This window comes from Falco naumanni, chromosome 2, assembly GCF_017639655.2.
Source record: "Falco naumanni isolate bFalNau1 chromosome 2, bFalNau1.pat, whole genome shotgun sequence".
NCBI classification, from domain to species: domain Eukaryota; kingdom Metazoa; phylum Chordata; class Aves; order Falconiformes; family Falconidae; genus Falco; species Falco naumanni.
Window position 1 is genome coordinate 101713550 of NC_054055.1, and position 16098 is coordinate 101729647.

At 46.5% G+C, this 16098-nt stretch overlaps 1 protein-coding gene across 6 annotated transcripts in view; it reads left to right on the plus strand.

Moving 5' to 3' along the window:
• TIAM1 (TIAM Rac1 associated GEF 1) overlaps nt 1-16098 on the plus strand; it is a 195242-nt gene that overhangs the window by 104821 nt on the left and 74323 nt on the right. For all 6 annotated transcript variants that reach the window (XM_040582819.1, XM_040582820.1, XM_040582815.1 and 3 more), the window contains one exon: nt 4769-5748. In XM_040582819.1, coding sequence (XP_040438753.1) covers nt 4780-5748 — 969 coding nt within the window. In that variant the 5' untranslated portion in view covers nt 4769-4779. The remainder of the gene's footprint in view (nt 1-4768; nt 5749-16098) is intronic.

Sequence of the window (16098 nt, forward strand, 5' to 3'; positions counted from 1 at the left end):
TGTGGATTTAGTCATTGTTCTGGTTCTCACAGCCTTCAAGCTCCACTCCAGGAGAAAAATACAGATTTGTCACCAGGACCTCCCACTGGAATCTAATTTTAAATTTGCAATCTGTTGTCTTGTGAGGTGCTTCAAATTTGGTTAGAAAATTAATACATTTCAGATTTTCTTATGGAATCTAAGGGCCCACTTTTTCAAGTTTGAGAGTTAGTAACTTAGGTTTAATGGAAATGAGTATTTTGGGTTTGTAATTATTTTAAGGAATGTTTAATATGGGGGTAAAGGAAGAGAAAATAAAATGACTTTGCAGAGAAAATTATATTCTTTTGAGGGGGCTGTCATCAGCGGTCATCTAGAATGTGATCATCTTTGTGTGTAACCATTTAATAGCAAAAACTCAGCAGTTCAGCTAGAGGTCAGTCTGCTTGTCTAGGGTAGCGGATGTAGGGAACACTTTTTTCCAAAGTTTTCCTGCCGTTCGTGTTCTCCCTGTGGATATCCTAATGTTGATTTCAAACTTAAGTTTTGGTTTAAAAAAACAAACAAACAAACAACTCAAACCGCTGTACTGTCCCTTGCTGTGCAAGCTGGCTAAAAGGTGACTTCCCTGGCCCCTTGAAGACTTCCACAATTTTCCACATTTTCCCTGCTCTGAACCAGGAAGGAGCAGATCTGGGAGAGAGAGCCCTTTCCCAGAGCAGCTGGTAACTCGATGGTCAGGCTGCCTCTTGAGGATGTGGAGGAACAAGGTGCCACCCCTCATTTGCCTGACTTGGGCTGCAGATACGAATCTTGATCTTCCGCGTCTTCAGCAAGCAACTGAGTCACTGAGCTGGTACCTTTTCCAGGAGACGTGCCTGTCTCCCTGCTTCAGCTTTCAAATCTCTCTGTCTCGGAGCGGAGGAGCCTTTCATCAAAAGCAGTCTATTCCCACGAAAAGTTTGGGTTTTGATGAATCAACATTTTCTGCTGAAAAATGTCCAACTAGTTCTGCTTGCAGTGCACGGTCTGTGTGTGCTAATCTCTGTTAGCTTCGGAGAATAATTCAGAACAGATTTTGACACATCGCAATCCTTGGTCGAGTGCAACAGACCTGTTTAAAGCATCAAGATGTGTCACACTTGATTTATGTTGTATCCTGGTGGTACCTTGATAGGTCTTTAATGGTCACCTTTGGATTCAGTGGGAGAGCTAACAAGGGGAGCCTTTGTTCTAACAGCATTTGCGTGCAACTTCCATTAACATTACTCATTTTCTTAATTTGATACAGATTTTTTTCATTGTGTGCGCTAAATTCAGTTAAGCCATAGACAAGCAGCATCTGGCAGTCCTAGCTGGAGCTGTTTAAGACCTTTCTGCCCCAGGGTGTCTGCTGCTGCCCCTGGGAGGGGGAGGTTGGGGCTCCCCTTCCCTGCCCAGTGCCCGCTTCTGCTAGCTGAGGGTGCCGGCATCTGCTTCAGTGCGAATTCACATGCTTCAGGGCTGCCCTTCCACGTCTGCCTGAGCTGACCTAACAGCTCACTGCTGCCCCAAAATGAGGGAGGTGCCACTCACTGTCCCCTCTTCCCTGGCTCCCACATTGCCCTCCAGCCATGCTGCCCTGTCCTCGCCCTGCTGTGTCCCCAGATGGGCACCCTTGTGCTGCCTTTGGCACGTGTGAGTTCAACTCACTGTCTCAGCAAAAATAAACTAGTTAATAGTCTTCTTGTTTGTTTCTGGATTTTTTTTCTGCTGCTTTAGTGGACTCAGCTGCATGAGCACCTGAATTGGTTCAGAGTAACTGGTGGAAATGCTGAGCCAGGAAAGCAGAAGGGAGGCGAAAATGGGGGTGAGAAGGTGGGATGGGGGTCCCTCCCAGGGGAAGCCGTTGGTCTCGGGCACCCCACAAATGGTCACCCTCAGCTTGACCCAGTGGGGTTGACTGTCTCCACCTGAGGCGGGCTCAGCCCGTTGTGTCCTGCATCTCCCAGGGGAGATGGCCTCTGCCTGCGGATGGTGGCGGACCACGGGGATGTCACTGTCTCGCGTTGCTCTGGCTGGATTAGCTGCACCTTGTCTGCTTGCAGCCCTCTTGCACCCATCCGGGCTGCAACCGGTTGCTGGGGAAATCAGTGGAATTAGGGTGAGGCCTCTTGCTGGGTGCGGGAGTGAGGTATGGGTTAATGCAGGATAGATAGTCGTCTGCTGGATTTGCAAATGTGTCCTCACCTAAAGAGCCAATCCATGGAATTAAAAAGGGACAGATCTTTACTTTGAAGTCTGACACTTCTTGCCAGTATCTAGCAGATACTTCTCATTGTGTGAAATCACTCAGTAAACATTTCTGAGAAAAGACTTCCCTCCTTCCATGAGAGTGTTCGCAGCAGCGTTATTTCCTTACGGGATGCAGCCTGAGCTGCTGCTCCTTTCCTTGCCAAGTCGTTTGTGCTTCTGTTACTTTTTGGCTGAGTGAACTTTTGCCCGATGTGCATGGAGCCTATGTCGAGGTGGTGGCACGGGGATGCTTTCTGTAGCTGCACTGCCCAGCGTTTTCATCACCAAGTGTGCCTCGCTCTGTGGTGTGTTGGGGATGTTTCTGCCCTTCAGTAGCATTTCCTGAAGGTAAAGAACTCTTCCATCATTCAGGGTTTCAAGAGGACTTTTAAAACTGTTCTTTCTCCTTAGATAGGTACTGAAGTGATGGCTGCATGACTGGAGGCTGGGGACGAATGGCTGCATGCTCTGATGGGCTTTGCAGATGTGGAAATGCTGTCGAATGCAGGTGTGGTTAGCAAGAAACTCAGAATCAAAGCAGCAAAAAGCATTACCCTGAGAGGATTTCTTTTGCAAGATGAGCAGCGTTGAGGTCTGCTTTTACACAGCGGTGTGGAAGACAAAGTGCACATTTTGTGTTTTAAAATGTTTTAGATGCAAAAGGTAGCTGACATTTGTTTTTCAGTTCAGTCTGTATCAAAGAGCTGTAGCTTTTAAGGAATAATAAACCCTGTCTAGGCATTTATAATGCTGTCTTTTTTTAAATTTTATTAAAACTTCCCTCTCTTCTGTGCATTTATGTTTCTAAACAATGCATGATAACCAAGTCTCATGACAGTCAATTGGAGTTCTGCTGTTGATTTCAGTAGATGCAGGGTATTTCCTGGTATAGTTTACTTCACATGCGATTATATTTATTTTAGATGCAGAAATGTCCAGATATTTATGGAGGTGCCTGTTGCTCCAGCACTGAACAGAATTTTAGCCTCAGACACAACCTACTTAGCTGGGTAGAAGAGTAGCAAGTGCAGTCCTCTGATTGTGGTCGGAAGTATCACTGCAGAAGTTCAGTTCTACCCTATGCGCCCAGGGCAGCCTACAGCAGAAGCTCTGTGCCTGTGTTTAGCACAATCAGTTCCTTGCTTTCTATGTAATTTATGTAGGGCTAATTCAGTTCTGCACAGGAGCGATAGTGTGTGTTTAGGTAGCGAGGGAGAATACACGATCACATTAATTCTGCCAACATCTGGCTCAATACCCATTGGCGCATCCCTTCAAATGGGAGGAAGTTGCCCCAAGAAATTAAAAACTCCAGATTATTTTACTGTCAGGGCAGCTTTTTTTTTCAGCCAAGACTAATAGAAATACCTCAGAACAAGGAAGTTTTTTCTTGGAATTTCTGTTCAATATTTATGAACTATTTATCTATATATAATTGTCTTGTGTGTAATTCAGGATCTCCTATTTACTTTTGAATCACCATGTTCTTTAACATTTACTTTTCTCCTTTGTCTTCTTGCTCTTTGGCCAATACTACTGATAAAATATTTCTGACATTTGTTGAGTGAAATCACAGATCTCAGAGTGTTTTCCAAGGCTGAATCCAGGTCATCACTCCCACCTTCTGGATGGGAAACCTTTTTCATGGTGGGGCATGCACAGCTGAATAATGCAGGAGGCTAGGTATGGAGATGGAGACAGAAACCCAGTCCCCGCGTTCCAGCTCGGTTTTCCCTTTGCTAGATCAAAGCGCTTAGATCTAGCTATCTGCTTCACAGTGAGTAGGAAGGAAAGGTTATTTTTGTATAGTCTGAGTCACTCATGCTAATTGATTTTTCATAATACAGCTTTCTTGCGTGGGGCTCTCTGTACCTGCTTAATGTTGCACTGCTTTTTTGTTCCAGAAATCAAACCTGTCATTAGCCTGCTGCCGAACAGTTGAATTTGTACTTTGCTATTTGGTGCTTGAACTCGCAGTTCCTAGGAAAAAAAAAAAAGTGCAATCTCAGATAAAGGTATATAACCATCTACTTTTTGGCATCTTGTTACATGCAGTTCAACAATAGCTGCTGATTTTTTGAGTTTGTGGTGTTGGCTGGAACTATGAAGCTAATGCTAAGAGTCAAGCAAACGTCTGCAGCGCACAGGCTGCCAGTGCACTTCAGTGGTGAACTGGCTTCATTCACACCAAGCATCGAGGTGCAATCCTTCCCTCTTCTACACTCTTCGTTTACACAGCTATTGTCTGGCTTTTTCCTACATACTGCTTTAACTGAGCTGTATTTGTAAGTTTGCTGGTATGGTCATTGGCTCACTTAATGAATTCTGTGGGATTAGTTGCTGCTGTTACAGCATGTCCTGTGAGACCCGGTGGAAGCTGTGGTGTAGGTTTCTGGACAGGTTCATTAAGAAAAGAAAAAAAAAAGCCCTTTTGGGTACACTGGGGAGTCCATGTGTCTTCTTGCCTGCATGTTTGATTGCTGCCTTTAACAGTCCCCACTCTCTCCCCTTGCAGACCGTGACACCATGGGAAACGCGGAGAGCCAGAGTGTGGAGCATGCCTTCTATGGAGACAAGCACACCAGCCTGGGCCGCAAGCACACTTCCCGCTCGCTTCGCCTCTCCAATAAAGCCTCTCGCCGGACACGGCATGCTTCTTCTGGAAAAATCATCCACCGTAACTCAGAAGTGAGCACCCGCTCCAGCAGCACCCCCAGCATCCCCCAGTCCCTGGCGGAGAATGGCCTGGAGCCCTTCGCCCAGGAGGCCAACCTAGAGGACTTTGGAAGCCCCATCTGGGTGGACCGTGTGGACATGGGCCTGCGGCCCGTTTCCTATCACACCGACTCCTCCGTCACCCCCAGTGTGGACAGCAGCACTGTCCTCACGGCCGCCTCCGTCCAGAGCATGCCGGACTCGGAGGAGAGCCGGCTCTATGGGGACGAGCCGCCCTTCCTGGCAGAGGGTGACGGCAGGTCACATCGATACGCGGCCAACGGGACAAACTTCATGGAGACGGCCAGCTTCAAGAAGAAGCGCTCAAAATCAGCCGACATCTGGCGTGAGGACAGCCTGGAATTTTCACTTTCTGACCTCAGCCAGGAGCATTTAACGAGCAACGAGGAAATCCTGGGCTTGGCCGAGGAGAAGGATGCTGAGGCCACCCTGGGGACGGAGGCCAGTGGTAGCCCCCAGCCGCTGGTTGCCTGCCAGCGTGCCAACTCCATGAGCGACTTGTATTCCCCCAAAACCACGAATGCCACTGTCAATGGAGGCCCGCGAAATGCCTTTGGAGGGTACTGCCGGAATTTAGTGTCTGACATCCCAGATATTGGCAGCCATAAGATGATATCAGTTACCACTGAGGATGCACCTTCCTACAGTAATTACAACACGCTGCCCTGTAGGAAATCCCACTGCCTTTCCGAAGGGGCCACCAACCCACAGATTAGCCATAGTAACAGCATGCAAGGCAGAAGGGCGAAAACTACTCAGGTAAGGCACTTTCCTTCTCTGTAAAACGGAAGCATGTGGCATTTGCTAAGCTGTGTCAGTAGATAAAAATATTCCAGGTTCTTCCAGGCTCTGTTTTCCTTCAACACCCACTTTCCAAGAAGAGTGCTGTATGCAGGAGAGAGCTGAACTAACCAGTCTCCAGAGCTGGCTTGATCCCATCACTGCTCCCTTCCTTATCTGCAGCTCTGGGCCTTTTCCATTCCATTCTTCACTGCCTCTGGAAAAGATAAAACTGCTTTTGCCAGCTAAAGATTTTCCTGCGTGTTTTGCCGTGCTGACAGTGCTTTTTTTTCCAGGGGAGCTGCCAAAACCAATCACTCCACTTGGGAGCTCGCACACATTGGTTGTGTCTGCCCTCTCTGCCCTCCCTGCCCTGTCACCCTCCGGTGCTTGCACCCATGCAAGCACTCCTTGGCTTGCTTTCGTTGCTGGAGGCAAGGAAGAAATGAGTGTTTCCCTTCCCCTCCGCTGTGAACACTCACTGGGCTGAAATTTCACTCTTCTAATTAGCTGATGTCCACATCTGTGCAAAACGCCACCCAGAAACAGTGCTGTCCCCTCACAGGAGACTGCTGGTCCTGCAAGCTGAGGTGCTCACCTGCTGTAAACTGGAAAACCGTGGGGGTGAAGATGTATGGGAAAGATGCTGCTTCTCCTAGCCAGGGAGGGCATCATACCCTTCACCCCTCATCCTTTTAATAGACAGCGCAGAGCCAAGATGAGCTTTTCTAGCTGGTGCCCCTCCTGCGCTTGAAACACCAGTCCTGTGACCTTTGCTTTGACGGCTGCTGTTGCATCTTTATTATGTTTTGCCCTGCTTTTCTCGGCGGTGCCAAGATCGAGTTACACAGCACCGCCTTGTGCTGCAAACAGCAATTCTGCTTACATTTAAGTGGCAGACTATTCTTAGAGAGGAGGGAAAAGAAGCTACAAATCCTACACACCTTCACAAGCCTCGTGCTGCACACACGTTGCAGGCGTGTTGTGCTCATTTTAAGTTCCTTTGGCTGGCCTGCTGGACCTTCTCAGAGCAGTGGTCCAGTTGCCTAATGGAAGAGGCTAGCTGTGGTGCTTTTCAGTGCACTGTTTTCTAGCTGTGGGCACTGGCTCAGAAACATGGCCGGGGGACACAGACAGAACAGTGCGATGGTCAGAGCTGTGCACCAGTTTGCGTGCTTCAGCAGCTCCCCCGATTTTATCGCATGGGTTTTCTTACATATGCCATGCAGAGTGTACCCACTGCGCTGCGTGACCCAGAAAAAGAAAAAAGCAGCACGTTGCATCAAGGTCGGAGGCCGTCGGGCTCATGTCCTGCTGCTGAGCTGAGCTGTTGGCAGGACACCAGCGTTAGAGATACCAGGCTGGGCAGCGTGAGTCAGGCAGGTTGCAGCGTGCCGCAGAGGAGGTGCAGGGCTGCGGAGGTGTGGAGGGCTGGTGGAGGGTGAGAGCAGCGTGTGCCCCCCTGTCGGCTGGCACCGACTTGTGAGAGCTGGTGGGAAGGAGTTGCTGAGTGATTTGCCGGCTGTGCTTGATCTGTGGAGATACGCTGCTTCTAAATATAAAAGTGGCATGCTAAAACAGATGCTGCAGTGTCCCACAACAGCAGCTTTGTACTTCAGAGTCAGCTCTTTATTTTCAGAGGCATTTTTACAGTGTGAACGCAAGAACCTTTTGGTCCTCCATCAAGGCAGTACAGGATAAAAAGCAAGAGGATAACAACAGCAAACAAAAAAAAGGATGTTATTTGGCAGCCTTGAACGTTAACGGCTTTCATGGAGATTGTTAGGTGCAACTGCTGCCTCCAGCCCTCTTTCAAGTGTGTTTAAGAAAAACAGTGTCGCTGGTGAACAGCAAAGCATTTGTTTTTCTTCTTGGTGCCTATCTTGGCATTAAGAAGATTCCTCTGAGCCATTTAGTGAAAGTCACGAATTCAAGTAGCATTTTGTGACGCCACAGCCATACCCAGGGAAATCACTTTGTGGGGCTGGTTTCACTAGATGTATCTCCTGAGCTTGGAGACAGTGGCTATAAGGAGTCTCAGCAGTGATTATTACCAGGTATGAATTCAACAAAATTAAAGCTTTGGAAAGGTCAAAATTCCTTCCAAGTCTTTAATCCTAGCAGCATACAGTAAGTATAAGATACTTGTCAGCAATGAAGTCATGTTAGCCCAAGCTTACCCTTAGCAAGCGCAGGGAAATGACTCTCATTACATGTTTGATAGACAGAGCGAAAAGGAGGTCCAAATTTGCACACAAAGTACAAGGACTAGTTCCTTGGTGAACCCGATTAGGTGGCTTAGGGGTGAGAGGAGGGAAGCTACCAACCTGTCTCTGTACCAGGTCCCCAGTCTGACAGTCTCTCAACACTTTGCTCGTCTTTACTGGACACCCGTGAAGTAGAGCCTGACGGTTACCCTTACTTGAGGTGGTGGGAGCTGAGAGGTAGAGCCGATGGCCTTACTGCTTTGCTGTTAACGTGCTCCTTGGCACTGCGTTGGTCTGTGCCAGTCAGTACCTGGGCTTGGTTTGGGGCATTTGATTTCCCTCTGCCCTTCCCAGTCTTCCAACACTTTCTCAGTGGGCTTCACACTGTTGATGACCACTTTGAGTGTTGTCCCAGAGCCTGCCGTGTGTGTCCTCATGCTGGAAAACATTTCACGCTGCAAAAACAATGTAATGGACTGAGGCAGAGCTTTCATATTTTTTCCAGCCTTTTGGACTGCCTCCCCCCATCCTGATCCCACAAAATAATAGTTATGTCTTAGGGTCACAGGGCCACCACACAAAGGTGACCCAGGGCCAAGTGTAATATGGCGTCAGACACAGTTGGCCTCCAGGCCAGTCACCTAACTGAGCCTCACAGCCAGAAGGGAGGTTTCTGCCCAGATCACTGTCGCCCATCCTCACAAGAATTTGGGTTTGTATTTGCTAGTTTTTGGAAACTCATAGCTGGGGTATTTGCATGTTTTTTTCAGTCACACCTGCCCTGGTGCTAGTAGTGCTGGAAGGTCTTGATGGTCACTTGTAGGTATCTTTTGACTAGTCTAGTTCCTAAAGAGGTCCCTGGAAGCCGAAGGCACCAAGCGCAGGGTAAGTCTGAGACCACAGCAGTGGACTTGTGCCCTTGTGTTTGATTCCTGAATCCAGCCACTGTTCCATGCATGTCCAGCGACGTGCATGTGTGTCATCCTATTTTCTGTCTGGGCTGAATTTATTGAAGTTGTCAGTAGCTTTAATTTTTGTGATGTGCTGACCACTGCTACTGGAAAAACATGGCCCTGAATGTATCACAGAAAGGAGGTGCCAGAATTACAGCTGTACATGTTGTGTTGTAGTGCCTTATCCATGGGTTCTTTACAAGTATGGGGTTTACATTAAAGAAAAAAAGAAAAGAAAAGAAAATCTCTCCCTTCCAAATTTAAACCTTCAGTTGAACTGTGGGAGTCACTTTCCACTAATTGAGAAGGAGAGCTTTTTAATACCGGAGAGACAATTACATTCAAGCAATTAATATTCACAGGGTGGCTTGGGGGCACCCACGCAGCAGTTCTGGTTTTTTTAACATTTTAACATTAGGGGTTCAGATCTGCTGAAGCGAGGCTTCCTGGAGAGTTCTGCTGGGATCATGTTTGGCTTTTGGAGCTGGTGTGATGTAGGTGGAAAAAGCTTAATTGGCTGACATTTTCACCCATTTTTGCTTAAGGGAGACAAGCTCTGGTTGGATACATCTTGTTCTGACTGTGGGTTGTGAGGTCCCCAGGATCCTACAACCTGCCTGCTGGGATCCACATTTGATGAAATGGCCCTGTTGTGCCCTGCTTGCAGCTAAACATCTGCCTGCGGGTGACTCCCCCCTCCTCCTCCTTCTTCTCCTTCTCCTGGTGGATGTTCAGAGACAATTGTAACCACATGCTCACCAGCTGTTACAAACCCTAACTGAAGATTCAGGAGGGGAACTGGGGAACAGAAACTTCGAGATACAGTTTTGTGCCACTACCAAGCCCATCTTGCCACTTCCTTATTCCATGTTCCCCATTGTGGATAATTTCTGGCTGCTTTTTTCTTTAGACCATCAAATGGGGGTGGATACAGCCTTGTGTAGGGCCTGAGCCTCTTTTGACATTTCAAACTCCGTTACGAGGGCAGTTGCGTGAAGATGTCCTGCGTGTACAGAAGATGTTCTGGTCACGAGGCAAAATCTGCTTGCCAAGCCATGGTGCCAGCAGTGTGTCTGTTTATGGGTGCCTGCTGCAGATGGCCGTGAGCCAGCCCTACCTGATGCTGGCTCCAGCTCTACAGATCCCGCTCCTCCCCCTCTAGGTTTTGTGATGGTCGCGGTGGTGATGGCAGTGGCCATTGAAGCCAGAGACCTCCATGGCCTTCCAGTGCTGGTATTTGTTTTGTGGGGAAAAAATGTTAGGATTAGTTCCTAGTAGGTGTGAAGCTATGTATGCACTGTCTTCTGTAGGGGAGCGGTGGCGTTTGACAAGCAGTATTTAGAGCATGGTGTGACTCCTGTGTGCCTTAAAATCCAAGGAGACATGGTGGCCAAAGCATTTCTGCATGGTCAAGCACTGACATACGAGGAGGGTGGCTTGTTCCTCTCTGAGCTTTGTAGCAGTTTGTGATTTCCTTGGGAAAGCTCAGTGCCTGTGTTAGTGTTACAGTAGTGCCATCCAGGTTTTTTACATAACTTTCGAGAAGGAGTAGCAGGAAGATGTCCCTCAACTCTGCAGGGAAAGCAAAGGGGTTTTGCCATGTCCAGTCCAGTGTTTGTTGTGAAACTGAGTGAACAAGCTTCCTGCCTGGCTTGGAAACCGCACCTCCTTCAGCGCCAGCCACAGACTATGTCCTTGGCGTGTTAAATCCCCTTTTGTCCAATTTTCAAGTTTGTTACTATTTTTAGGCCTCTGTAGGTAGCCTGGAGGAATTTGGGATCTCTAGCCTTAAAAAAAAATAATAAAACCCTATTAAAAAAATCTTGCAGAATATGCAGGAGATGAAACCAAGTTTTTTTTTCATGGGAATTAGATCAGGACGTACAGAGAAACCAGTCTAAAATTAGAATATCTTTCTGGTTGATATTATTTTTTTACCATCTCAGGGAATTTTATAACAGGTTATAGTGTTTCATTATGCTCTGTAGGATGGCTAAACTCCAGAGAGCCGATACTTGTTTTTAAGTTGCGTAAAACTTTGTCGTAAATGGTTTTGTGGCATAGAGGATATAACCTCAAATGTAAAATGACCTCACCGGATTAGTCACATGAGAGCACCATATAGCCCAGTACCTTGTTCCGCAAATACCAGGTGCTGAGGAAAAGAGAAAAAGAAAGAAACTGGGAGAGTACATGGTGAACTTTCCTTTAGGGCATTCTTGCCATCCCAGAAGATTAGCGATTTGAGTCTTCCTGAGGAATGCATCCAAGACTATTGGGTTGACCTGTCCCCCATGAATTCTCTTTTCTGAAATAATTTTCTGCTTCTGGCTTCCACTGCATCCTGTTCATTCTCTGCATAATGCTTGTGACCTTAGAGCCTGCTCTTGTAGCCCTCCTCAGTCATTGTTTTTCCAGGCAGAGCATCTTCAGCAGCTAAAGCTCTGCTCCTGTTAAAAGTAATTCTGTACATCTCTGTCTGTAGTCTGGAAAACACAGCTATTTTCAACCCAAGTATGATTCTTAACCAGATCGACCTAGACCTTTAATCTTAGTCGTTTGAGTCCAGATGGAATCAAGGAAAGAAATACAAAGTCGTGTATCATTAAATTATAATTGATGACATACAGTTTAGTAAGTGCCTACAAGTAAGTTGTTACTGGTGTGCACCTCGCTGATCGGAGCCCCTGTTCACATAGTCCTGGAGTGCCTTTCAGACAGAGGCTGTTGCCAGGGTCTCGGATACAGCCTGAACTGTGCTCCAAACCTCCAAAAGCTGGAGATCCTCGAGTCGGAGGGTTTGGCTTGGGTGACTCTGGCAGCTGAATCCCCCCAAAGAGCACTGGTCAGCTGGTCACTTTGCTGAGCCTCCAGGCAAACAAGTCTATTAAAACCAAACATCTCTGTTTACAGCTGCTCACCACAGGGCACAAAGTCAAAGGAAGAGGTGGAAATGAGCTGGAGGGGAAGGGGTAACCACTCGTTTTGGTGGCAGCCCAAGCTTGCACCAGTGTAAACTGTTTGGGAATCCACACCTTGGGTCCTGCTGGCTGCCAGCGTGGCAGCTCTCAGTGGGTCTGTATGACCAGACCCATTTAATGGCTAGACCAAATAAGCTGTTTATAGCCTGGCTAACTGGAAGCAGATTCAGTGTGAGCCTGGAGGAAAGTTTGAACAGAGGGACCCACACTCGGAGTTCTTCCCTGCTCTGTCACCAGGCTGCCCTTCCTAAATGGATGAGATCAGATCAGATATTGGCTATTCAGGATATTTTAAAGCAAATAGCAGTCACCCTCTTCAGAGCACAGAACTGTGCCCTAATATTGTCAGGGAAAGGAGCATGTGAAAATACGTGTTTTGGTCTTTGCTAGCAAATATTTTGATACTCTTTTGAAGATCTTAATTTGTTTTTCTTCCTTTGCTCTTGGTCTGAAGCCAATGGAAAGCAAATCAGCAGTCCTGATATCTGATCTAGCTCTATTCAGGCATGTTTTTCTTAAACAGTAGGACTTTGTCATTTATACATTTGAAGTGCTTGTACCATTGGCAATAATTGTATTCCCTGTAAAGCTACATACACTGTGTGTTTTTGGTTTCAAGTGCTTTTCACTTAAAAATCACAGACAGGTTGCCCCAGCTGCTTGTTTGCTGGGCTGTGCTTACTTAGATGGATGCAATTTGCAGTAGTGATCCTTTCCGATTAAGTGCTCTATTCAAACGTTTTCTTTTCAGAGAGGTTCAGCATGTGATCCTGTGACTAGCCCTCATCCCAGACAGCAGACATTTCCCTGCTTCCTTAAGTTAGCTGATTGTTCAGGTGAATACCTCCCCAGATGTTGAATTTTGATTTCAAGCTGCTGTTCTAGCAGCTTTCCGTCTTCCCCACTTCTGCCCCCTCTATTACATTTCTCAGGAAGAATTGCCTCTTCTTGGCATGAGCGAACATAAAGTAACCTAACCCTGTATTTTACTTCGAGGATTTTGGTTAGGCATGTTGCCATTTGTTTAATTCAAGCACAGTTAGGCTGCTTGCGTTAGTTTATGGTTAGCTCAATCCCACTAGAAACTTTCTTCAGCCGGGTGGTCCACTGGGATGAAAGCAAGGTAAGTTTTGGGGGGTCCTCAGCATATCGTTTGGGAACAGAGGGATTAAACGCTGCAGCACTGAAGAACTGAGACTTCCTCCCACTGGTGGGGATGGAAAGCAGGCGTCCAACCCAGATCTGCGCAGGTGTCAGAAGCTGCGTGTAGGGACCACACTGCAAGAGGCTTTACTGGATTATGGGTTGATTATCATGCATGGTATTATATACTTTAGCACCCTTTAAAAGTCAGTGCTAAAGCCAGGGAAGAGCCGGTATGCTCAGGTCCCATGGCAGTGCTTCCCGCTGTTTGCTGCTGAAGGCCCTGTTCTTTGTGTGCTCTCTCGCAGGCTTGGATTTCTCTCCTGTTATTAAAAAGCAAAATCAAAACATCCTTCCCCTTCCCTTTACCCAATACTTTAGCTCTTAGGGATGCAAACCTAACTTTCCAAACACGGACAGGTCATAAACTGATGCCACAACTGTCCTGAGTCAGTGAAGATCTCCACACAGTACCTTGGAGAGGAGGGTAAAGCTGTCCCATGTATTTCCCTGCAGCTTTATGGGAGACAGTTTCATTTTCCACATTTTCTATCTCACAGCTGACAAGCCTCTAGGGTTGTACTTTTCTGACTGCTGCAGGAGTCCCTCTGGTTCCATAATCTGCCTTTAAGGCATCTAAGTTAGGTAAGAAACCCAGGCTCCTTGGGGAAGCATGGTGGTCTACAGAGATGATCTTTCTGGTGGGACCCACCTATTAGCTGGAAAATGTCTGGGGAGTCAGTGAACCGAAAGTGTTCCCAACCCCCATGTTAGAGTCCCTAAGCTAATGTGACAGCTTGACATGGAGCAAAGGAGCCAAGTGTAATACTGAGGTAACAGCCACATATATCACTCAGAGTTGCCTGCAAAGGAAATGGGATCGATGGATGCTTGATACATTGGTGTTTGCTGCCTGCCTGTCCTGCAGGAGCTAAGTGGATGTGCATCTCCTTTCCATATTTGAGTATCTTCTGGGTGCCTAGCATCCGACACCTTGCTGTCTTTCCAAGGTGCCAAATTACACTCTACAGCATTCACCAGGACAAGTTCACAAAGGAATCTTGGAACCAAACCCCATTGAAATCCATGCCTTAAGACTTTTCCCAGGGATTATTGCCCAGAAACCTGTGACTGATTCATCCTTTTGTAATAAGAGTGAAGCTTACTGCTAGGAGGAATACCTAGAGGTCTGGGCTAGTACCTTTTTTGTCGGAAGTAAATTTGATTTCAGAGAACCATGGCCAAAACTTGCTTGCTTATTAAACTACTCCGAGCAGCTTTAATAACACATATAAGGGTTTGTTGCTGTTTTTTAATTTGGATTCTTTCAGATATCTGAAGAACTGTTGCACCAGTGCAGTGAGTGCACAGAAGTAGGAACCAAAGCTGCTTGTACATATCAGTATCTGATCGCTTTGAATTCCCAAAGGTCACAAACCCAGCATCTCAGTCTGGTATCCACATACAAATTGCAGTTGGCTTGTAACTCACTCGACTTGGGAGCGCTCCTAGGAGGTGTAAACAAGACCCAACCAATCCAACAGAGAACTGCAGTTGGCCCATGTTGGTTTGTGGCTGAAAATTTGGTTCTCCAAAGCCTGTTGCCAGTCTGGTGCGTCCGGGCTAGTTCTCGTTTGATACTGTGCTGTTGTACATGGGTCTGTAGATATCTTCAAAACCTTCATTCATATTTAGCATCTGGTTGAGGGGGTTTTGTTTGTTGCTGCGGCAGCAGATCTCCTTCATGTCATTATCATAATCCCTCTGACTTTGCAGTGAGTTACATGGACACAATTCTGTACATTTGTAACAGTCTTCAAAACTGTATTCCTTCCAGACGGAATGAGCTATGGAGTTGCTTTTGTTTTCTCCATTGCAGCTTTAAAACCATTTCTCCCAGTTGGGTTTCACTTGCAGTTTATGATTTATCTTTGCTTATTGGAATATTTTGACTCTTTTCAAGACAGATAAATCTTCTAATGCGTTCATTACCAGGTGCTCAAGTTACTCTGGAAAAAGGGTTTCATTTTGATTTGAAGCAAGTAGTACCTTAACAGACTACCTTCACCATCCATGATGGTAGAGTCAGTGCTGAAAAGAAAGGAAAATGACTTATCAGGCCAATCTTTTTCTACGCAGGAGCTTCAAAGAGACACCAGGCACATAAAAGCATGCAAACCATCAGGCTGCGTACCCATCTATTTTAAATGTATTCTGTGGTGCTTCTCTAACTAGCAACCAGACAGGTTATGTGCAATTTCAGGCTGTTGCTGAATGTGAATACCTTATTGCTCTGTTGCTAAAAAGGATGGGGAACAGAGGATATGTGTTCTCTTGGAGGGACCCCCTTCTGAGAAAAAAACCTACTCAGTTAAAAGCCTAACAAGTAATTTTAAATCTAATGGGTAATTTAGAAAGAAGTATTAACCACATAAGGAACTGTTTATGTTAGGGAAGTAAGAGTTTTCCTACTAAATCAGTCCCATGTGCCTGAAGTGCCCATGAATCACTGCTGCCAGTCAAGCACGAGAAAGTGATTCACGAAGCCATTTTAATAGTGCCTGTAACTGGGCTGCTGGTGGGAAGTTTGGTAAGTGCATCGTTATTGCAAGCGCTCTGAGTGTGTCCAGTCGTGAGCTGGAGAGTTGGGTCAGGCTTATCCGATCCAGTGGTCTCTTGCTAGCGGAGGCCAGTACCAAACATGTTCAACAAGGGGACACTTCTGTTTGTAGACACTTGGAACCTGCCCCAAAACTTTTTACTTGATTTTTGCTAGCTGGAGGTAAACATTTTTTTCTAAGGCAGAAGGTTTTTTCTGTGTATCTTCTAAATCTAGAAAGATTTTTTTAACAAATGTGGCTGCAGTAGACACATAGAAGTGTGAGTATCATGTGAGTATGCAAAAGCTACAGCACGAACTGCATTAGCTTAATGTAGCCTGCATTACAGTTTTATTCCCTGCTGTCTTGCTTTGCATGAAACCCAGTGTTCATGTGAGGAAAAAACATACAGCTAAATAGGTTGCTAATACTTTCACTAATATTT